This window comes from Indicator indicator, chromosome Z, assembly GCF_027791375.1.
Source record: "Indicator indicator isolate 239-I01 chromosome Z, UM_Iind_1.1, whole genome shotgun sequence".
Classification (NCBI taxonomy): Eukaryota; Metazoa; Chordata; class Aves; order Piciformes; family Indicatoridae; genus Indicator; species Indicator indicator.
This window is the reverse complement of record NC_072053.1, coordinates 43,022,971-43,046,140: the sequence shown is the minus strand read 5'-3', so window position 1 is coordinate 43,046,140 and position 23,170 is coordinate 43,022,971. Positions and strand designations below refer to the sequence as shown.

The 23,170-nt window shown below is 42.4% G+C and overlaps 1 protein-coding gene across 3 annotated transcripts in view; it reads left to right on the top strand.

The window, feature by feature from the left end:
• FREM1 (FRAS1 related extracellular matrix 1) overlaps window positions 1–23,170 on the top strand; it is a 63,643-nt gene that overhangs the window by 27,220 nt on the left and 13,253 nt on the right. For 2 of the 3 annotated variants that reach the window (XM_054397792.1, XM_054397791.1), the window contains exons 20-28: window positions 5,286–5,430; window positions 8,563–8,704; window positions 10,678–10,873; window positions 11,288–11,552; window positions 16,341–16,755; window positions 17,995–18,196; window positions 18,643–18,787; window positions 20,875–21,004; window positions 22,341–22,413. In XM_054397792.1, the coding sequence (XP_054253767.1) occupies window positions 5,286–5,430; window positions 8,563–8,704; window positions 10,678–10,873; window positions 11,288–11,552; window positions 16,341–16,755; window positions 17,995–18,196; window positions 18,643–18,787; window positions 20,875–21,004; window positions 22,341–22,413 (1,713 nt within the window). Of the gene's footprint in view, window positions 1–5,285; window positions 5,431–8,562; window positions 8,705–10,677; window positions 10,874–11,287; window positions 11,553–16,340; window positions 16,804–17,994; window positions 18,197–18,642; window positions 18,788–20,874; window positions 21,005–22,340; window positions 22,414–23,170 lie in introns of all 3 variants that reach the window. The other variant, XM_054397790.1, reaches the window with a different exon arrangement.

Sequence of the window (23,170 nt, the reverse complement as noted above, 5' to 3'; positions counted from 1 at the left end):
AATATCCAACCTGACCCTCAACACTTCTATGGAAGGAGCATGCCATCACAGAAACATGGTGGGACGATTCTCACAATTGGAGTACCACACTGGGGGGTTATAAGCTCTTTAGGAGAGACAGGCAAGGGAGAAGAGGAGGAGGGGTGGCCCTGTATATTAGGGAATCCTTTGATGCCTCAGAACTTGAGGTTGCAGAAGAAAGGGTTGAATGCTTGTGGGTTAAAATCAGAGGGAGGCCACACAAAACTGATATCCTGGTTGGAGTCTGTTATAGACCACCCAACCAGGACGAGGAGGCCGATGAGATATTCTATAAGCAGCTGGAAGCTGTCTCAAGATCATCAGACCTTGTCCTTGTGAGGGACTTTAACCTACCAGACATCTGCTGGGAATTTAATTCAGCAGAGAGGAGACAGTCCAGAAGGTTCCTAGAGTGCATGGATGACAACTTCCTGATGCAGCTCTTAGGTGAACCTACCAGGGGTAAGGCTCTGCTTGATCTGCTGTTCTCAAATAGAGAAGGGCTGGTGGGAGATGTGATGGTCGGAGGCTGTCTAGGGTGCAGCGACCATGAGATAGTGGAGTTTTCAATATGCAGGGAAATAGGGAGGAGCAGTAACAGAACCCTCACTTTGGACTTTCGGAGGGCAAACTTCAGGTTGTTCAGGCAACTTATTCGGAAAGTTCCCTGGGTAACAGCCCTTAAGAAGAAAGGGGTCCAGGATGGTTGGACCTACTTCAAACAGGAGCTCGTAAAGGCACAGGAACTGGCAGTTCCCACATGCCGTAAGACGAGCCGGCGGGGAAGATGACCGGCCTGGATGAGCAAGGAGCTCCTGAAGGATTTAAGGGAAAAAAAGAGGGTTTATCGCCTTTGGAAAGGGGGGGAGGCAACTAGTGACATGTTTAAGGATGTTGTTAGATCACGTAGGAGAAAAATTAGAGAGGCAAAAGCACAGTTAGAAATTAAACTGGCCGCTTCCGTGAAGGACAACAAAAAGCATTTTTATAAATATATTAATGCTAAAAAGAGGGGCAAGAGGAGCCTCCACTCTTTGTTGGACGTGGAGGGTAACATTGTAACTAAGGATGAGGAGAAGGCTGAGATTCTAAATACCTTCTTTGCCTCCATTTTCAACAGTAAGGCAGGAGGACTGCAGGATAACTGGCCTCCTGAGCTGGTTGATGGGGTCAAGGAGCAGTGTTGTACTCCTGAAATCCATGTGGAATTAGTTCGAGACTTGTTGAGTCACTTGGATATTCACAAGTCCATGGGACCTGATGGGATTCATCCTAGGGTGCTGAAAGAGCTGGCAGATGAGCTGGCCAAGCCTCTCTCCATCATTTTCCACCAGTCCTGGCTCACTGGAGAGGTCCCAGAAGACTGGAAACTGGCCAATGTGACGCCCATCCACAAGAAGGGACGAACAGAAGAACCTGGGAACTACAGGCCTGTCAGCCTGACCTCAGTGCCAGGGAAAATCATGGAGCAGATTGTCTTGGGGGCAATCACTGCATACCTGAAGGATGGCCAAGGAATCAGGCCCAGCCAACAAGGATTTAGGAAGGGCAGGTCCTGCCTCACCAACCTGATCTCCTTCTATGATCAGGTGACCAACCTGGTGGACGTAGGAAAGGCTGTGGATGTAGTTTACCTGGACTTCAGCAAGGCCTTTGACACTGTCCCCCACAGCAAACTCCTGGCCAAGCTGTCAGCCTGTGGCTTGGACAGGAGCACTCTGTGCTGGGTTAGGTACTGGCTGGAGGGCAGAGCCCAGAGAGTGGTGGTGAATGGTGCCACATCCAGCTGGCAGCCTGTCACTAGTGGTGTCCCCCAGGGATCAGTGCTGGGCCCCATCCTGTTCAATATCTTTATTGATGATCTGGATGAGGGGATTGAGTCCTTCATCAGTAAATTTGCAGATGACACCAAGCTGGGAGCAGGTGTTGATCTGTTAGAAGGTAGAAGGGCTCTGCAGAGGGACCTTGACTGGCTGGACAGATGGGCAGAGTCCAACATGATGGCATTCAACAAATCCAGGTGCCAGGTGCTGCACTTTGACCACAACAACCCCATGCAGAGCTACAGGCTAGGGTCAGAGTGGCTGGAGAGCAGCCAGGTGGAAAGGGACCTGGGGGTACTGGTTGACAGCTGCCTGAACATGAGCCAGCAGTGTGCCCAGGTGGCCAAGAGAGCCAATGGCATCCTGGCCGGCATCAGGAATAGTGTGGTCAGCAGGAGCAGGGAGGTCATTGTACCCCTGTACACAGCACTGGTTAGGCCACACCTTGAGTACTGTGTCCAGTTCTGGGCCCCTCAGTTTAGGAAAGATGTTGAATTGCTGGAGCATGTCCAGAGAAGGGCAACGAGGCTGGTGAGAGGCCTTGAGCACAAGCCCTATGAGGAGAGGCTGAGGGAGCTGGGACTGTTGAGCCTGGAGAAGAGGAGGATCAGGGGAGACCTCATTGCTGTCTACAACTACCTGAAGGGAGGTTGTAGCCAGGAGGGGGTTGATCTCTTCTCCCAGGCAACCAGCACCAGAACAAGAGGACACAGTCTCAAGCTGCGCCAGGGGAGGTTTAGGCTGGAGGTGAAGAGAAAGTTCTTCACAGAGAGAGTGGTTGGCCATTGGAATGGGCTGCCCAGGGAGGTGGTGGAGTCACCATTCCTGGAGGTGTTCAAGAGGGGATTGGACGCGGCACTTAGTGGCATGGTTTAGATAGTCTGAGGTGTAGGGTGACAGGTTGGACTCGATGATCTTTGAGGTCTCTTCCAGCCTTCTTGATTCTATGATTCTATGATTCTAAGTCTTCTGGGTAGCCTTTTCCAGTGTCTCACCAATATTATAAAACATTTTTTTTCTATGTCCAGTCTAAATCTACCTTCTTTTACTTCAAAGCCCTTGTCCTGAGAGGTACTGAGAGAACTGTCAGATGAGCTTGCCAAGCCATTGTCCATCATTTACCACCAGTCCTGGCTCACTGGAAAGGTACCAGATAACTGGAAGTTGGCCAATGTGATACCCATCCACAAGAAGGGCCACATGAAGGATCCTGGAAACTACTGGGCTGTCAGCCTGACCTCAGTGCCAGGCAAGACTATGGAGCAGATCATCTTGAGGGCAATCACAGTGCACCTGCAGGATGGCTAAGGGATCAGGCCTAGACAACATGGATTTAGGAGGATCAGGTCCTGCCTGACCAACCTGATCTCCTTTTATGTCCAGGTGACCTGCCTGGTGGATGTGGGGAAGGTTGTGGATGTAGTCTACCTGGATTTCAGCAAGGCAAACTCCTGGCCAAGCTGTCAGCCTGTGGCTTGGACAGGAGCACTCTGCACAGGGTTAGGAACTGGCTGGAAGACTGAGCCCAGAGAGTGGTGGTGAATGGTGCCACTTTCAGTTGGCAGCCAGTCACTAGTGCTGTCCCCCAGGGAGTGTTGGGCCCAGTCCTGTTTAATATCTTTATTGATGATCTGGATGAGGAGATTGAGTCCACCATTAGTAAGTTTACAGATGACACCAAGTTGGGAGCAGGTGTCAATCTGTTGGAGGGAAGGAAGGCTCTGCACTTTGGCCACAACAACCCCACGCACTGCTACAAGCTGGGGTTGCAGTAGCTGGAGAGCAGCCAGACAGAAAGGGACCTGGGGGTACTGGTTGACAGTAGGCTGAACATGAGCCAGCAGTGTGCCCAGGTGGCCAAGAAGGCTAACGGCATTCTGGCCTGTATCAGAAACAGTCTGGCCAGCAAGAGCAGGGAAGTCATTCTGCCCCTATACTCAACACTGGTTAGACCACACCTTGAGTACTGTGTGGTCAGTTCTGGGGTCCTCAATTTAAGAAGGACATTAACATACTTGAACATGTCCAGAAAGGGCAACAAGGCTACTGAGAGGTTTTTAGCACAAGCCCTATGAGAGGTTTTTAGCACATCCCCAAACAATCCCTATGGGGATAGGTTGAGGGAGCTGGGGTTGTTTAGCCTGGAGAAGAGGAGGCTCAGGGGAGACCTTATTGCTCTCTACAACTACCTGAAAGGAGGTTGTAGCCAGGTGGGGGTTGGTCTCTTCTCCCAGGCAACCAGCAACAGAACAAGAAGACACAGTCTCGAGCTGTGCCAAGGAAAGTTTAGGCTTGAAATGAGGAGAAAGTTCTTCACAGAAAGAGTAATTGGCCAGTGGAATGTGCTGCCCAGGGAGGTGGTGGAGTCACCGTCCCTGGGGGTGTTCAAAAAAAGATGGGATGTGGCACTTGGAGCTATGGTTTAGTTGTCAGGAGGTGTTAGGTATTAGGTTGGACTTGATGATATCTGAGGTCTTTTCCAGTCTGGTTGATTCTGTGGTTGTTTTCCCGTCACATCAAGCACTGGTAAAAAGTCTTTCTCCATTCTTTCTATTAGCCTCCTTTACATATTGAAACGACACAATATATACCATCATCATACTTTTGTATACCTAGTGATAAAGTTAATCAGTTAACCTGCTTTGAAGCAGTGAAGGTCTTTCAAGCACACGTAAAGAAAAAGCGGATTAAACATTGCCAAGAATATGGTAGATTTTTCCAGGCTGTGCCTGTTCAGTGGAATATGGAATTAATGAATATAAGGAGGGACATTTAACTCAATCCTGCCACTCAGGTTGCAGGTGAGCTATCAAAACCCAAGGAAAGGTTGTTCTTCTCTCCGCATAATATGAACCTTCAGAAATATGATATCTACACCCCAAATTCCTCAGCCTTCCCAAATTCTGGTTTTGAGTCTCTTCCAAAGACTCAGCTTTTCTCTTCCCCTGTGCACGATGGTGACCAAGCCACCTCCAGCCAGACCTCTGATTGTCAATAGTCATAGGCACAAATCCATCTGCACTGCCCCAAAGTTTGTTTAAAGCTCTCTGAGGATTTAAGGCACAGAAAATTGTGGCCTTAGTGTCTCACCCTTTCTATGGTTCCTGTTAAAATGAACCTGAATGAGGAGAAGAGAAGAAATCTGCTTCTTCTAGGCTGACAGAGACCCTTTGTGACGGGAGTCACTGCTTAGGTCAGACTGGTGTCTTTGAGTCAATAACATGTAGTCAGATTAATGAACAGCATTGACTCACCAACATCATCTGGTAGCTGAAGCAATCTTGCTGTGACCAGGGCACATGGGGAGTGGAAATGGAAGAAGGATGATGGAAGCAGCATGAAACTACATAAGAGGTTTTTCAGGAGTTAGATTTATTTGTTCTTTTCATTTTTCTCTGCCTCTCTCTCTCCCTCTTTTTCTTCTCTCCATTCCCTGCATAGGAATGAAGCTGATGTACATACACGACAATTCGGAAAACCTCATTGACAGTTTTAAAATCCAGCTATCAGATGGGAAACATAAAGTCCTCAGAACCATTTCAGTAAAGGTCATTCCGGTTAATGATGAGAAACCAATGTTGAGCAAGTAAGCCAAATGTTCATGTTTCTGACAGACGGATGAGTTCAGATGAAATGATCCAAAAGTGATCAAACCAGCAAATTGGTGGCTGATGGGTAGAGGATGCCATAACTAGTCAAAAACTAATGTCAATACAGAGGTCTTTGTCAGCCTGTTTAACAAAAATATTTTCAGTGTAAGAAGGGGGGGAAAAGCAAAAAAAGATGGCAGAGAGGAATTGCTTGTTTTGTCTTTCATAACTTAAAGACATTTTCCAAAGAGCCCTGATCTTTGCACACCTCTACTGGCCACCGACCATGATGGTACTGACTGCAGTTACTTTGCTTTCCCTCATCCATGTGGCAGCCTGTCTAAAACCTCTCTGATAGCAGCTCTGGATTTTGGCATGAGAGAACCTACAGAGCTGAGGCCTCCTTGCTTCACAGAGGAAAGCCTTTCAGCTTAATGATCCTGTTTCTATTATAAAATACTATTGCTTAGCCATAATTCAACTTCTGAAAGTTCTGAATTCTGAAAAGCTAACTTGCCTTACAGTTCAAAACTAAGAGTCATCAATTAGTTAGACATGGTCAGAAATTGCCTGGCAGACCATTTGCAGATAGGCAGCTGGCTGTGAGAGAGCTGAAGTTCCCGGACATTTTAACAACGAGCTTGTCCCCTGAGATTTCAAATTTTTAGCTGATGACCTGAAACACAGCATCAGGGCCTTCATCCTCATGGCTGCTTTCCAGGGCTAGGCAAGCAGATGGGGAGCTGGGGGCGCAAAGGCTTTGGGAGTATATCTCTAAAGTTTGCATTTTGGAAATGACTCACAGTCTATTAAGCAGGCTGCCACTAAAGTGGGAATTTCTGATCCCCCAGGATATTTGGCCTACCTTCAGATCCGACCAACATTTCTCACGGCGCAGAGTTTTGAATGTTTACCATGTAGAGCTCCCTATATTAACAGATGCTAGTTTTATAGCTGAAAGATTATAAAGGACCACGTAATGCTAACAAGAGAGAAAGCCCATTTATAGTTAGAATAAAGGATATAGTATATATATTCATATGCTGTACTGATAATCACTGATAATTGCCTACGTGTAAAGACAGATACATAATTCCCACCCTTTCTCTCTGGAGGAAGATGATGAAGTTGAAGAAGTCAGGCACTTTTAGCTTTGGCCAGCCAGATCCAGAAATTGTTACTGCCTTGTCTAGGCAGCATTCCTGTGGTGAATGGTAACCCATAGCACATCATCTACTTGTGAAATATCTGTTTTGTTATATGAGGTTACTGCTTCTTGCCTGTTACTCTTCCACTAAGATGCAGTATACCACCAGCAGTTAAGCAGTAGTGTTTTAAGGAAATATGTTCAGCTTGACATTGAAGCAGATTAGATTCACCACGTTATTCAACCACCACATCTTGGCTGCAGGGTAGGAGCTCCCTTATGCCGTTGCAGTTTTAAAGGTGAAGATTTTTCTCATCTTTTGATCTGGGGTCACCTTTCTACCTTGGGAATTTCACCTCTTATCTCCATTAGCTATGGTCAACAGACTGAAGAATCTGTGATGGGATGTTTTGGGCTGGCAAGCAGCAGCTCCTATTCAGAGTGATTGCCAAAATCTCAGTCACCTCTTGGATTGCATTCTAAAGCAAGAGGTGCCCTTGGGGAATGGAAGGCCCTCATACATGACCCCTGAAAACTTCTTCTCAGGATGAGACACGTGGGGCCTAGAAGGACTTAACCAACTAACTGCCATGCAGAAAAATGGATTGACATTAGACAGCATTCAGGGTGTAATTAAATGTATTTATTTTCCTTTTTGTTTATTTGTTGAATGTTCTCTTCCTGGTCAACCAGTCTTTCAGTCAGACACTCTCAGTCTGCATAATCCCAGCGTATTTATAGCTGGTAGCAGCAAATTATTGATGTTACTTGATCTGTCATTAATATTACTTGACACATTTTGTCATATGACTTAATTTTATTTTTTTCTCATTTTGACAATCACAAAATTTGTACACCTCATATCCATATCAGTCTGAAGACGAAACTTCAGGAAAAACACCTCACTCTCTTTCTAAGACTACTTGCATCTTGGGTAAAGAAAGGGCTATTATATGAAGAATGTGTCTTTTACAATTCTTGTAAAAATTTTATCTGCATTTGGCCTTTGAAATGACATGGTTTGCACAGGCTCAGTTGTGTCCAGCCAGAGCTTAGTTGCCCAAATGCCTAAGGAACCTGTCATTTCCCAAGCTGCTCCACAGTCCCTGGGCAGTTTTACTTGAACAAGTCCCACTCTTGGGGGGTGACCTGAATATGCTGAACCCCTCCAACCTTTGTGAAACTTTGCATAGTCTAATAATACTGTTTGGGTGCTACATCATGATAACACAAGACAGCTAACAGCAAAATGAGAAAACAGGGCGTGCAGAAGCAAACCGGAGGATGATTAGTAGCTGAGAACAGAGGAGACACAATCCGAGAATCACCCTGGAGTAAGACTCTACATGAATTTCAAACAATGTAGGAGTACTTTTCCCCAGAGCTGCCTCAGTTTCTATCTGTGGCTGTTGATGGCTATTTCTGCCAAGATACAGGTGGTCTGCTTCTCTGAAACTAGAACCCAGGATAATTCTGCAATGGGGAGCACAGAGAAGAATCCAGTTACATCTTTTTAGGCGTCTCTTAAAGGTTTAGGCAACTAGTGACAGACTAGTTATTCAAAGGGTAGTCTTTTCTCTAATGAACAATCAGTTCATCAGAGACAGTATTGCTATGGTTTATAGTGGCAGCAATATGGTTTATAGTAGCATATAGCATGGCCTATTTATTTACATTATCCTCTTCTTAGAAATTGTATGAAGGTAGGCAGACCAGAATCCGGGGGAAGAGAACAGATGTGGTAAATCCCAGGTTGTTGTGAATATCTATGGTGTTGTTTGTCAGCATTATAAATGGAAGTTGGTCTGCCCTGGTTGATTTTTTTTTCCTGTTTTGGACCAAAATAAGCATCATCCTTCCATTCTTTCTGCAGCTGTCAGTTTAGTCAGCATCTCAGTAATCCATATTCCTGGCAGAGAAATTACATATTGGAAAGGTTACTTTTCTTTTATTGCATAAATACATGATCTAATTTTTGCAGGAAGGTTGATATAGAGGTGAACATGGGTGAAGCTCGAATAATTTCTAGTGCTGTTCTGTCAGCAGAAGATAAAGACACCCCGAGGGAGAGAATTTACTACTTATTTGAAAGGCTTCCAGAAAATGGTCAGCTTCAGCTCAAGGTTAGTCTTTGCTCTTCAACAAAAAGCAGGTACACAAAGAACTCTCTCTTTGTAAAGCAGAATGAAGTTCATCTTCCTTTTCTCCCAAATGTCTGTCATGTTTTGAAATAAGATGACCATGGCTAGTTCGGTTGTTGAAAAAGCGTTTGAACAAAACAATGATGCTCTCCCAGAGGTGTTGACATTAAAGGCCAGATCCTCAATAAGAGAGGGAGGGTGAAAAACATATGTGATCATATGAGGCAACGATAGATAGAAGTGCTAGGGAAATCAGGCCACGGGGGGGGGGTGGGGGGGGTGGGGAAATCAAGTATCACAGCAGGGAAGGTGTGGAGGGGAAGTGTTGATCCAAAAACCAAAAGAAAAAAGAAACAAAACAAAAACAACAACAAAAAAATGGTGACAAGTAAGCCATTATTTCAGTTACTTCAGGATTCAGAAAAAAATGGAGGGACGTGTGTGAAAGAGTGAGTAATAAAAAGAAAAGGGAGAGAAGGAAAGAAAAAAAAGGAAGAAGTTGTAAAGAATATATCAAGAGGAAGGACAGAAATAAGATCCAAAATGGAAAGAAAGGTGACAATCTATTGAACAAAGATAAGCACAAGAAGAAGGATAGAAAAAGAAAATGCCTCCTTTTAATTCCATGTATATATAATATTAAAAAAAAAAATCTAAGACCTGGAAAGTACTTTGATTCTGGGTCCCTGTAAGAGTCTGGATTATGTGAGATTTCTGAATTAAAGGGGTCCACGCACTGGGGTGAAAAACAGGTACTGGTTGGAGATGACAGTTTGAACACACAGCGTACCCATGTGTTTTTGCGCTCTTTCTTCAATAACCTTTGCTCCTAAGTTAGTTACACAATTACTGCAGGCTAAATATCAAATACACAAATAAGTCAAATATGGAGTAATATCCTACCTTCAGAAAAGCACAAAACTTTCATTGGACGACTCACAATTTTCCATCAAAGGACATCTGAGGCTCTAAATTTCTGTGCTTCCCTCAAGTTCCCCGTAGGTTCATTTCTGATACGTTTTTAGGTGTGGTTTTGGACAGAACCAAGAGCAGCTTTGTGAAATTAAGAAATAGGAAACATAAGTTGGGTCAGGAACCATTTAGTTTTTATCCTGTTGGTGTCTTGTTGAGAAATGTGCAGAAGCATATTTCCTAGAATAGAAGTGGCTACACTCCATTTATTCCATTTATGCATTCTCTCCCGCAGCATAACAGTTGCTTGGGAACAACTCCAGTTATTTGCTGTCCTTCAAAACATACTATGAGAAAAGAGTCTATAGATTAGAAAGGAAGTATGATGGTTTTAAAGACTGTGTCTTTAATTTTTCTCCACTAAGTTTGAGCAGAAAAGTGAAAGAATGTAAATAAATCACTATTGGGTGTAAGAAGGCAAAATAATGATTATTCTAAACACTTCCTTTGGAGAGATAGAAATGTTTAAGAATCACTACTCAAAACAAGGTCAAGCATTTGGGCAGTCTCGCAGCCTTCTCTCACTTTGTCTCCCTGCTTGTTCTCTCTTCTGGCTGAAGGTTACACACTGACGTTGACAAGCTAAGGTCTAACAGCCTCTCTGCTTCTTGGCTCTCTCTGCCTTCTGCCAGGGCGCTCTGTTTTGGCCAGAGTCCTTCTTCGGCCCCTTAGGGGGAAGCCAGGGGGCTTTGTTGTGTTTTGTTCTGTTGACTGTACACATTTGTAAATGTTGTGAATAGTGAACATTTGTACACATTCACTGCATTTCATCATAGATTGTAGTTTTGCCTGTAAATACAGCTTCATTTGCTTCTGGAGTGAGCTAGCCTGGTTATTGTCAGTGTGGGAGGGGGATTTCAGCTCTCACACTGTAACAGGAAGCCAGGTTGCTGCCACTAACAGTCTGCATAATTGCATACAAAAGAATTAACTGGGGAGGATGCATGAGAGACTGCTTAATGAAGGATGTTTATTCTTTCTAGGTAGGCCAAAGCTGGGTAATTCTTCAAACTGGAATGAAGTGCACTCAGGAAGAACTGGATATGAATCTTGTGAGATATGTCCATACAGGAGCTATAGGATCCAAGAACCAAGACAGCTTCACATTTTATCTGTGGGATGGGAACAACAGATCACCAGCTTCAGACTTCTACATATATATCAAAGACATGGAAAAGGGTAAATATCTACCAGACTTACCATTTTTTCAGTGCTTTCTGAAACAAAACTGATCTGAGTATTTGTTGTGATCCTTCCCTAAGCACTATATATGCCCTGGACAAGTCTCCCTGCAGATTGCAAAATTGGATCAAGGGTTCATAGAGGTTGTGCTGTCTCCATCCTCGGCAGTTTTTAAAGCCCTGATGGGATAAAGCCCTGTGCAACCTGGGCTAATTCCATGGTTGGCCCTGCTTTGAGCAGAAGGTTAGACTAGAAAACATCCTAAAATCCCTCCCAGCATGAATTTCTTTACAGTCCTATGGTCCTATGATTTTTTTCTACTACTGGTGACTTGCATGTGGCTAAATAATGCATAAGATCAACTTAACAATTCAAAATAGCTATTTTAGTGTTGTTTTAACTATCCTGCAGGAGACATTGCTGTTTTCACAAAACCCCTTAAAGTACTGAAAGGGGGACAAGGCTACATTACAACTGATGTCCTCCTTGCACTTGATGGTACTGACAAACCTGAAGAGCTCCTGTATGTGATAACCTCTCCTCCCCTGTATGGACAAATAGAGTATGTCAGCTATCCTGGCACCCCCATTACAACCTTCAGTCAAATGGATGTAGCAAGAAAGATAGTCTGTTATGTTCACAACACAAAGGCAATCATTCCTGAAGACACATTCAGGTAAGGTATAACACCCCAACCCCCTAAACTTTTCCCTTTTCTTCCCCTTTTCACTGGGAATTTAAACACCAACCAACCAACAACAACAAAACAGAACAAAACAGAACAAAACAAAAAACCCAGGCCAAAACCACAGCATAAAACAAATAAAAAAAACCCTAAACAAAATATTAAAAAGAGGTGGAAGGTCTGTGGGAATTCTCTATATTTGTATATTAACAGGTATTCCTACTATAATACATGACTGTGACTGCTTTGGTAACAAATACTTTTTCTAACTGATGCTGAAACTGTAGCCAGAAGTCCATTCACTTAATGGTACTAGGTTAATTACAGCACCCAAACATACATAGCTGTTAAGGTTTAACTGGAGCACAAATTATAAAAACTACTTTACAGAATCTTCCTTTGGTTTCTTGCTGCAGACGGATGTGTAGTTTATCCAGGTATTAAATAACTGCTTTCTTTTGTAGTCTTATTTATTATATTCATTCAATTACAGGATTTTTGAATCCATAAGTAGTTCCTGAACACACCAAAAACCAGCCTACTTATCTATTCTGACATTACAATAGCTCAAAAATTTATGTAGACACCTGGATTTTGGGGGTAAACCTGGTTACCTATCGGTGCAGTTTAGCAGCTTAATGATATTCAAGTTTACCTTCACATGCGTCTGAAACTTCTTTAACCAGCTTAGACTAGGTGCACTCCTAAGGTGAAGACGTCCTTCTTTTGCCCTTAAATGAACTGCCTCCCCTGCTTATAGAGCTGAATGATGTAGTGAATTATCATCAGGTAAAGACAAAGTAGGTGTATTGTTGGTTAAAGTCTCCAGGATGGTTTTGTAAATGACAGCAAAATCAGGAAATCCCCACAAACCTCAGAGATAAGGGAAAGGTTTCTAAAGGAAGAACACTACTTGCTAGAATTGGCAATTTCTTCTGAGAACAGCTTTTGACAGAAAGTGAATTCCGCTTTTCCACACAAAAATAAAAGCTTTTTTTTGTTGTTGCTTTGTTTATGATTAAGAAAAATTAAGGGTTCGGCTCTTAAGAGCTTCAATTCAGAAAATACATCTTTATACACTCTTTTATGTACAGATAGATGGCATTTTCTATGATGCATGAAGAAGGTTAAAGAGTATGTAACATTATTCTGTTTGAGAGGCCTTAGAACAAGTCAGGATAAAGGAGGAGTTTGCCTTGGTTGATGAGGACTAGGTTAGGGATTAGTTAAGCTATCTGGGCATCCATAGATCAATGGGTCCTGATGGGATGCACCCACAGGTGCTGAGGGAGCTGGTGGAAGTCATTGCTAGGCCACACTCCATTGCTAGGCCACTCTCCTTCAACTTTGGTGAGTCATGGGGAACAGGAGAGGTGCCTGAGGAGTGGAGGAAAGAAAATGTCACTCCAGTCTTCAAAAAGCACAAGGAGGAGGAACCAGGTAACAGGTCAGCCTTACCTCCATCCCTGGAAAGGTGATGGAACAACTTACTCTTGGTGCTGTCTCTGGGCATATCAAGGATAAGAGGGTCATTAGGAGCTATCAACATGGTCTTACCAAGGGGAAGTCACGTTTGACCAACCTGACAGCCTTTCACGAGGACGTAACCAGGTGGACAGATGATGGTGTAGCAGTGGATGTGATTTATCTTCATCTCAGGAAAGATTCTGACGCTGTCTCCCACAGCATTCTTGCTGCTAAACTGAGGAAGCGTGGTCTGGACGATCAGGTAGTGAGGTGGATTGAGAACTGGTTGAAGGAAAGAAGTCAGAGAGTTGTGCTCAATGGGATGGAGTCTAGTTGGAGGCCTGTATCCAGGGCAGTCCCTCAGGGGTCAGTGCTGAGACCAGTACTGTTCAATATATTCATCAACCACCTGGATGAAGGAACAGACAGCACCTTCAGCAAGTTTGCTGATGACAAAAAACTGGGAGGAGTGGCTGACACACCTGAAGGTTGTTCTGCCATTCAGTAGGACCTGGACAGGTGGGAGAGTTATGTGGGGATATATTTAGTTAAATTCAGCAAGGGCAAGTGTAGAGTCTTGCATCTGGGAAAGAACAAACCCATGTCCTGATGGACAGAAGAATGACCATGAGCCAGCAATGTGCTCTTGTGGCCAAGAAGGCCAATGCCATTCTGGGGTGTACTAGAAGGGTTGTGGTTAGTAGGTCTAGAGACATTCTCTTTGTCTTCTACTCTACTTTGGTGAGGCTACATCTGGAATATTGTGTCCAGTTCTGGGGACCCCTGTTGAAAAAAGATAGGGAACTGCTTGAAAGAGTCCAGCACAGAGCCACAAAGATGATTAAGGGAGTGGAACATCTCCTTTATAAGGAGAGGCTGAGAGAAGTGGGTCTCTAGCTTGGAAAAGAGGAGACTGAGAGATGACTTCATTAATGTTTATAAATATGTAAAGGGTGAGTGTCAGGAGGATGAAGTCAGGCTCTCCTCAGTGATGTCCAATGTCAGGACAAGGGGCAACGGCTGCAAGATGGAGCACAGGAGATTCCATATAAACATAAGAAAAAACTTTTTTCACTGTGCGAGAACAGAACACTGGAACAGTATGCCCAGAGAGATGGTGGAGTCTCCTTCCCTTGGGACACTGAAAACCCACCTAGGATGCAGTCCTGTGTGACCTATTCTAGGTAATTCTGCTCTGGCTGAAGGTTGCATTAGGTGATCTTTCAAGGTCCCTTCCAATCCCTAGCATTCTGTGATTCTGTGAAAGTCAAGACAGTGGTACATGGAGGTATCAAATAAAATGCTCTGTGACACCAGGGCAGGTCAAGTGACATTATATCTAAAGTTAAGCTAGAAGTTATTGTGGCACTTTCCTCAGCTGAGACATTTTAAACTTTCCCTTCCACTACATTAAATGTGGTGGAGATTCTAGTTTTGTCTGGGCCACTTGTAGTTGTACCAGGAAAAGTGAACATTCTCTGGGTGTAGATTTCTCAGTGTGACCAAAACTAGAAGCAGCTTAGACAAGTAGAAGCTTGTAGTCATGTCAGCCCTAGGCTGGATATTATAGGAGTTCCTCAGTATTCTGTGCCACAGTATGAAAGCAGACCAAATGATTCTAGAGAAACTGTGCATGTGGATAAACCAAATGTCTTCTGTTTAGGCCAATGGCTAAGAACCAAACTAGAAAGTGAACCTTGTAAAAGTAGGGTTATGATGCTTCAATAAATATTGATAGTCAATAACATATTTGAAAACAGTAATTGGTGTTCCTTGATGTTATCATTTGGAAATTAATTTGGTTTTTGGTATCCATATAGATATTGTGGCAGAATATTATTATTATTTAAACAAGGAATGGTTACATTAATTATATGGGTAATTATGAGAGGGGATTAACTGTTCAAATTCTTACTTTCCACTGAAGTATTTCCTTCAGACATAAATTTGTCTGTATTGTTTGCTGCTGCTGGCCTGAAGAAAGATTTGGCAGTGTTTGTTTGGACAGATGATTGCAAGTGATTAGCAACTTGACATCAGATGCTGGCAGCAGGATACTAAAAGAACATACTAATGCCCTCCATTTTGACATGCTGGCTCAATTTTGTAATGAGCTGGCACTATTTATGATTCCATTTTTATCTTTTAAATGCCATGACAGATGGTGGGTCCTACAGCCAACTCTGTTGCCATCAAACTGCAGAAAGCATGACATGTTGGTAATGGTGAAATCAAACCATGCAACATGTCCTCCTAACTGTGCCTGAGAGTTGTCCCCTAAATTTTAGTAGAGTGAGGAGAATATTGGCTGCTCTCCATTCCTAAGGAAAAGATGAAGCAGACATAAACCAGAAATAAACAACCCAAATCTCCTAAAATGTAGAAAAAAAGGATCTTTTGGCCACAGGCAGATTCATCACCTGTGAAATGAAGCAGTGTACAACATTTGCATCATAAATTTCAGACTGATGTATAAAAAAAAAATAAATCTGGTATTCTGTAGAAGATTGGATGACTCTTCAGTTTCATTGAACTGAAATGATCTAAATCTTTCACTGAAAATATTGTTGAAACATCACCGAAATGATTTTATAGCTATCAAAAGAACCAGAGGAAACTTACTTTTGCCACAATCCTCCAGACTTTTTGAGAGATGGTTAAGGTCTTGGCTGAACATGTTTTGCCTTATTTTCTTCCTTCACATAGTATTTATCATTATCATTCTAGTTCTGTATTTGATTTCAGCTAGATCACTAAAGTATAACCCTTTTACCACTGGCACAATAGCATTAGGTCAGTGCAGACAGATGTCTCTAGGTTCCCAGCTGGGAATACCATCCTCAGTAAACATATTTCTAACTGCTATATAGTCCCAGGTCTGCTTATGCTCATTGCCATCTGTTTCATGGAACAATGCCATGAAACAAGTTGATCAAACCCTAACCATCCAGCATTGGTGAAGGCAGCAAAGAGTTTTAGGTGGACAGTCTGTGTTACACAGTAAGCTACTTTATGACCTACTGAAGGTCACTTGCATTCTGAAGGGTACATCCTCAAAGTCATTCCTCTGGCTTATACTCAGATTCCTGCAGACGCATTCTAAATTTTGCCTTATACCTGGTCATCAGCTTTCATGCTTTTGAATTATACATCCACTCCACTCATAGTCTGCTTTTGAGCTCACACCAGCCCTAGTACTTTCACAGTATGAGCACAGGCAAGTCCTGTAGTAAAGGTGCATAGTATCATTTCATTTCACTACATGGTGATTCAAGAACACATATTGAAGACTACCTTGCCTCTCTTTGGCAGATTCATCATCAGCAATGGACTGAGGACTAAGCATGGGACATTCATGATCTTCTTCGAGGCAGTTGACCAGGCTTTGCCCACATTATCTAGGAACATGGGGTTAAGATTAGTGGAAGGTGCTATGGTACTTCTTTCTCCTGATGTCCTGCAGCTTTCAGATCCAGACACTGCCAAAGAAAATCTTACCTTCCTCTTGGCTCAGTTTCCCCAGTATGGTCATCTCTATTATCAAGGGGCTGTCCTACTGCAGTACAATTTCACCCAGCAAGACGTGGACAACAGGAATGTTGCATACAAGCACCGAGGTGGGAGTTCCCAGACTGACAGATTTACATTCGTTGCAACAGATCGGATGAATCAAGGCTTCATCGTGAATGGGAGGGTGCAGATCCAGCCAGTAGCATTCACCATTCAGGCAAGTGTGACAACAGGCTTGCTTAAAAGAGACACATACCATGATAAGGTGGGAAATGTAGTAATTTTAATGAGAAATGGTAACTGCTGCAGTCTATGATTTAATTAAGGTATTTATAATCTAAAATATTTGCTTTCTGTGCTCTATGAATAATTAACCTGGAGCATTAACTATCTGCCATAACACATTACTCAGGCACTGGATTTTACACAGTGCAAAGAACGAGACTATATTTAAGAGAAGAAAGCCATAACTGCTTACATAAATAGAAGCAAATATACCCTAAAGTTGAGCCCACCCATGGGAAGGAATGAACTTTCTTGTGCTCTGCTTTCCCACTGGGTACCCGCCCCATTGATTTGCGTGTGAGAGATAGTAGGATGACTGTTGATCTTCATGTCATAATAATCTTGAATTACAGCCACTTCGCTCCCACAAATAGACAACTTGCCTTCCTACTGAGAGCCTTTGTAAGATACAACTCTGCTTCTTCCTTCCTTGCTCTTCACTTCCCATTTCTCTGATTTTCAAGTTCTTCTCATTGTGACATAGGCTCAGATGCCTTTGCTGTCACTTACTGTAATGGTCTATCAGGCATGTTTCAATACGCAGAGCAGGCCGTTTGCTTTTTGTGTTAAAATTCTGTATGTTTCAAAATATTGATACTAGTGAAGAGGCTTCTAACCTATTCCAATGACCAAGTTTGAAGTTCCATGATGAGCGAGAATTGTCATTTCAGCAAAAGATAGATATGGGCAACAGCAACGACTGTTGTGGAGTGCTAGACAAGTCATTGGAAGTTGTGAAGGACAGCACAGATTTGAGGAGAAATATTGGCCAGGTCCACAACTGTGATTGTCATAATCCTTAGGTTTATATGGTTACTATTGTAACACTTTACTGGAATTTTTATTTCCTACAAGAAAAAAAAAAAAGATAAAAAGAGAAGGACTACGGGGGGAGGAGGTGGTGGATATCATGATGGGGGTGCTCAGAATTTGTGTTGCCCTACTCAGTGTGCTGTATACTGCTACTTGCAACAAGCAGCTGAGCAGTCTGGGCCTGGAAACCTCTCATGGGAAGCAATATTTAACTGGAGATCAGATTTTTTTCTGGAGCAGACTGTGAGTCAAAGTGGTTATTACTACCTTGAGCAGGCTACTGTGCTTTGGGCAAAAGTAGGACAGAGAGTACCCTGATGCTGTAATGTGACTATACATTTGTCTAACTTTGATTTAGGTGGATCGTTTGGAAAAAATGGCACCAAAAATTATTCATCTCCATTGCTTTTCTGATGTGGAATTGCTGAGGAATGGCAATTATGGGATTTACATTACTGCCAGGTCTCTGAAGACATCTGACCCCAATACAGAAGATGACAAAATAATTTTTAAGATTTTACAAGGTCCTCATTATGGCTACCTGGAAAATGTAACAACAGGTGCAGTCTTCTATAATCTCTGTATTTTGGGAAAAACTATCCCAGATTCCAAAACCTACCCTATGAATATTTGCTTGTAAGAGGAAACCAACATTTCTTAGCAAACTTTGGGCAAGGTGTGAATGTAGTAAGAAAGCTTTTACACTAAAATTTGAGTCTCATGTTCATTATGAATCCCCCAAAACTTTGAGACAATTGTTAATAGCTGCCATTGAGAAACTGTTTTTTGTTTCTGTCAAGAGAAAAAAAAAATTGAACTTGATAAACATGTCGAGAAACTGGGCTGGGCTTATAATGAGCTGAGATATGGCTGTTTAGCTATAAACCCAAGTTTCTGCAAGTCCAAATTTTCTAAATGTTCAACAAAACAAACATTTCAAACAATCTATAGGCAGTTCTTACTAAGATTTTTTTTTATCTACCTGAATGCTTCTCTTCCTTCCCAGGTGGACTTATTCAGGAAACATTTAGCCAGAAGGATTTAAACAACAAAATCATACTTTATGTCATCAATCCATTGCAGGAAGTGAACTCGGACAACTTGGAGTTTCAGGTCACAGATGCCAGTGGAAATGCTGCGATGCCCCAAAGGTAGCTCTGCTGCAGTGCATTGTGAGCTCCGTGCCCAAGGGCAAATAAACCTGTGCTGAGCGTCAAGCCATAGAGATGTGAACACAACTGTAATTCAAACTGCTGTTTCTTTTGTTGAAGACAGAGATTTTTTTTCTCCCCTCAGGGGATAACATACAAAGGGCGAGCTACAGGTTAGACTTCAGCCCAGTTCTCATAGGCCTTCAGGGACTCAGAGAAAAACTTAATGGAATTTTCTCTAACTGGCAGTTGGGCATTTGGGAATCTGACATTCTGGGTGTTGAAGTACAGGGCTGATGGTCCAGCAGCTGGAGGTCACTAAACACCATGCTGAAAATTTTTTTCACAAACTTGAGATAATGATGAAGTAGCAGTAAAAGCCATAGGAACTATGTTTCTACAAATGAGCACTGAAATAAGGTGGAGACCATCCCCTGCCAAAACTTATATTAGGCATATTATCGAAGTTTCCTTGTGACATATATAAGTGTTGTGTACTGAGCTATCTGGGCTACATACTGATAGACTGGGCCATCATCTGAACTGTGCATTGATGAGAAAGGCCAGAAGTGCAAGCAGCTCTGCAGCAGGGGCAACAATTATCTTTATTTCTGAAAACAGACCTGAGTGTTCAACCAATTTATTTAACCACGAGCAAATGAGGAAAATAGCTAATACTAAACTGGTTATGGATATAGCAGGTCTCATGGTGAGGGAAAAAGAATGTCAAGGTGGCTTCAAGAGCTGGCTCTGCAGAGCAGTGCTCTACATAATGCAGAGGGGATAGGCACTGAGCAGAGCCAGATACAGGTTTCAGCAGTTATGCACTGTGCCAAAAGATGTCCCCATGCACAAAGAGATGTCCCCTGAATGCTTCCCAGCTGCACTGTACTGGATCAAAGATACTCCATTAAAATGCTGCCACTCCTCATGGGAAAGTGTGGCTTCTTTTATATAAATAGCAACACATAATATAGCTCTACAAACAGAGGAAAGAGAACACATTTTTTGTATGGAAAACAGGAGTTTCAGAGAAATAGAATTTATCTGTTAGTTCCACTGGACCTCAGAAAAGGGGGAATTTGATTTCTAAGAAAAAGTAGTATTTTTAATAGAAGCTTGTGAGGGTTTGATTTTTTTTTTTATTATCACCTGATAGTCACTTGTTCAAAATACAAGTTTGATTTGCATCCCAGTTTTTAACTGAATGCTGCTGGACTATTTGGCAAAAATAAAGCAAATCAGCTTCTAAATTAGTTGCCCACAAAACGAGCATCAGAGGATATAGGAGGACAGGAAGAAACTTCCACTGGTGTTAGAGGTAGTCAACCCTGAAAGGTCTATAAGTTTATTTTAGAAAAGTTCGATTTGTTTCTTAAGTAGGACAGCTCATTTTCTTTCTTTACACTCTTTTTCATTTTCTATGACACTCAGTAATTTTTATCACAGCCTTAAAAAACATGAGATCTTTATTGGCTACCCTGTGCAGCATGCAGTTCTCTGAGATTTGGTCACATTCCCTATAAACAATTCTGAAATTCAGTGTATAAGATACCTGGACTCTGCCACTTCTGTAGCTAAAAAAAAGAGAAATACGCAAGCGTATTAAAGTAAGGAGCGTGGAGCAGGCGGCTGCAGAGAGGTGGTGAAGCCCTGGAGCATGCGGTGAGGAGAAGAGTTGGAGGGCAGATGAAGGAAGTTGGTAAGAAAGCAGGATATTATTAAAGAGAAAATACTGGAAAGTGAGATGAAAACTACAGAGTTAAAGTGAGCCAGGATGAAGCAGTAATAGGTTGTCTTGGTCATTTTGGTATTATAGATAAACTCTTCTCAAAGTTTCTGCAGAACTCCCCTGGTTCAGGCATGGTTTGGTGTATACCAGGGCTGACTGGCAGATGTATCAAGCACCTCTCCCTCTTCAGTGAAATCACACAGCTGTGTTGATTTGGAAACAAAGACTCAGTATGTGTACTGGTTAAATCAGCAGTCGTGAAAGAAACGTCTCATCACTGACCTCAGAACAGCAGGGGTGGTGTCAGCAGGGGAGGTGGCTTTGCTTTACTGAAGCTTTCTCTCCTGTCCCGCAGGCTGGAGCTCCAGTGGTCTCGGATTGAAATGCAACAGTCTGAATACGAAGTGTGTGAGAGCATGGGAACGGTGTCTCTGAACATCATCAGGGCAGGACACTCTGCAGAGTCTGCCTTTGTCACTGTGGAGGTAAAGCTAAAAGTCAAGCCTCTAAGGAGAAACTTAATCATTAGTGGAGCTCGGTAATTTCTTCCTCAGACTTAGAATGTATCTCAACAAATAGGCTGTGTAATTCCAAAAACCAGACTGCCAGGACATCATCCTTGCTAATACAGATGGTTGAAAAGTTTCTGACAAAACATTCTAAGTATCAATGTTCATTAACTGAAACTAGAATGTTTGAGCAGTGTTGTAGTTTTGATGACCTCTGGAGACAGAGCAGGCAGTTTCCTCAGGCACTATGCACAAAAGCCACACAGTCCAAGCTTCAGGCAACCAGGATCTTTGAGACTTCGTTTTCTTGCTCAGGCTGGATGAGCCGAGAAGCTTCAACTCCACAGCCATGTTAGCTGCCCCCATTTATACTGTCACTGTCATCCTACAAAAAAAGCTCCCTTATGTCTTCAGCAATAGTGTCTGTCTTATAGTTTTAAAAAATTAGACTGATGATTCAGGTTATGATTTTGTAAAATGTGTTTTGTGAAGCTTGCCTTCATAAATGTTATCTTCCCTTGTAAAATGGAAATTCTGGAGTTTTACCAGCTGGGAAAATACTAAAAGTTCCTTTGCAGTTTCTCAGGATTATATCCATAACTTGAAACATAATTTTGATTTTTCTTCTGTGTAAGTCAGTGGAAATTGACTTCACCAGGGGCCATCCTGCCCAATCCTTCACAGACTCCACAGGCAATATTCTGATTGTCACTTGACTAAAAATACCAGTAAAACTGATCACAGCATCAAGAATGCAGCATGGAAACTGGTGTTCTGTGCCATTCTCCTAGGAAAATTCAGGTAGTGGCTGGAGTGCCTATAATTAGGTATGTTCATGACTATCTCAGCAAGACTTTGGGACTGACACAAATCTATACGCAAATGTTTCTTCCAAGGCCTCACAAAGGGCTGAATAGGTAAGCATGACCATACTGCTGCTGGTCTTCTGGGATGCTATGATGCACTTTCACAGGAGCCACATATGGCTGAGTCCCCAGGGATGGCAAACAGTAGTGGTGTCTGAGGCTCTCATGTTGCAGTTTGAGAGTGGAGAAGGCAACATATTAAAAACTCTTTTATTATGAATTTGAAAGAATGAGCAAGGACAGAATAACAGTTGCATATCACAAGATTAGTTCTTTAGACATTTATCCTTTTTTTTTTTTTTTCCTTCAGACTAAGCATGTGTATGGGTTGAAATATATTTTAGAGACTTCATGGAGAGGCACACAGTAGCTTCAGCATGCAACAGAATGCAGTGATTTGGTAAAATAGATCACAGCATGGCATTTACTGTTTGATTTCTTGTTAGGTCAATGAAATATCTGCTGTTCTGGGGAAGGACTTTACAGTGACTCCCTCCAAGCTTGTTCAGTTTGACCCAGGTATGAACCAGCACATTGAATAACTTTTAAATTAATTCACTGATTTTGAAATTGTAAACTCTCATTTTTGACAGTGAAACCTATTATGTACCTGTAGCTAGAAGAGCTGAATAGAATTACAACCTTGGCCTCATTTTTCTGGAAGTGCAGTGGGTTTCCTTTGTGAATTAGCATCCTTATTACTTAGGGTGAGATGGCATATGGTCCCCTACATCAGTTAAAATATCAGAAATGAGGAAATGATGTCTCCTAATCTCCCTATAGCTAGGCTGGGGGGGACTTGCCCTAAACTGAGCTGTGAGGTAAATTAAAGATTTAAGGCATAAGAGGTAAAGCCCAGGGTGCTGGACAAATTTAGAAACAAATGAATGTAATTTAAGCTATGCAATGCATTCATGACCAGAAAGGTGCAAAATAACCTGAAAATTGTTAAACCTCATCTCTGCTTGCACTATAATCATAAGAGCACTCTGACCTTGACCGATGCTGTAAATGTCATGAAATGGTAGTGACTGTATTATCAAAAGGAGTCTGACTTTTTTTTTCCTGGGGAAGACTCAACAGTGAAAATGAATACTGAAGATACTAAAAAATTGTTTCCTATGTTCTGTATAATTTATTATTATTGTGCTTTTATTATCTTCCTAGGTCTAGGGAAGAAACAGTCCAGGAGAAATTTTAACTATGTACCATTCAGAAATTCAGCTTCACCTGAAAAACTTGTGTGTGTTTATCCATATAAATATAATATTTAGTA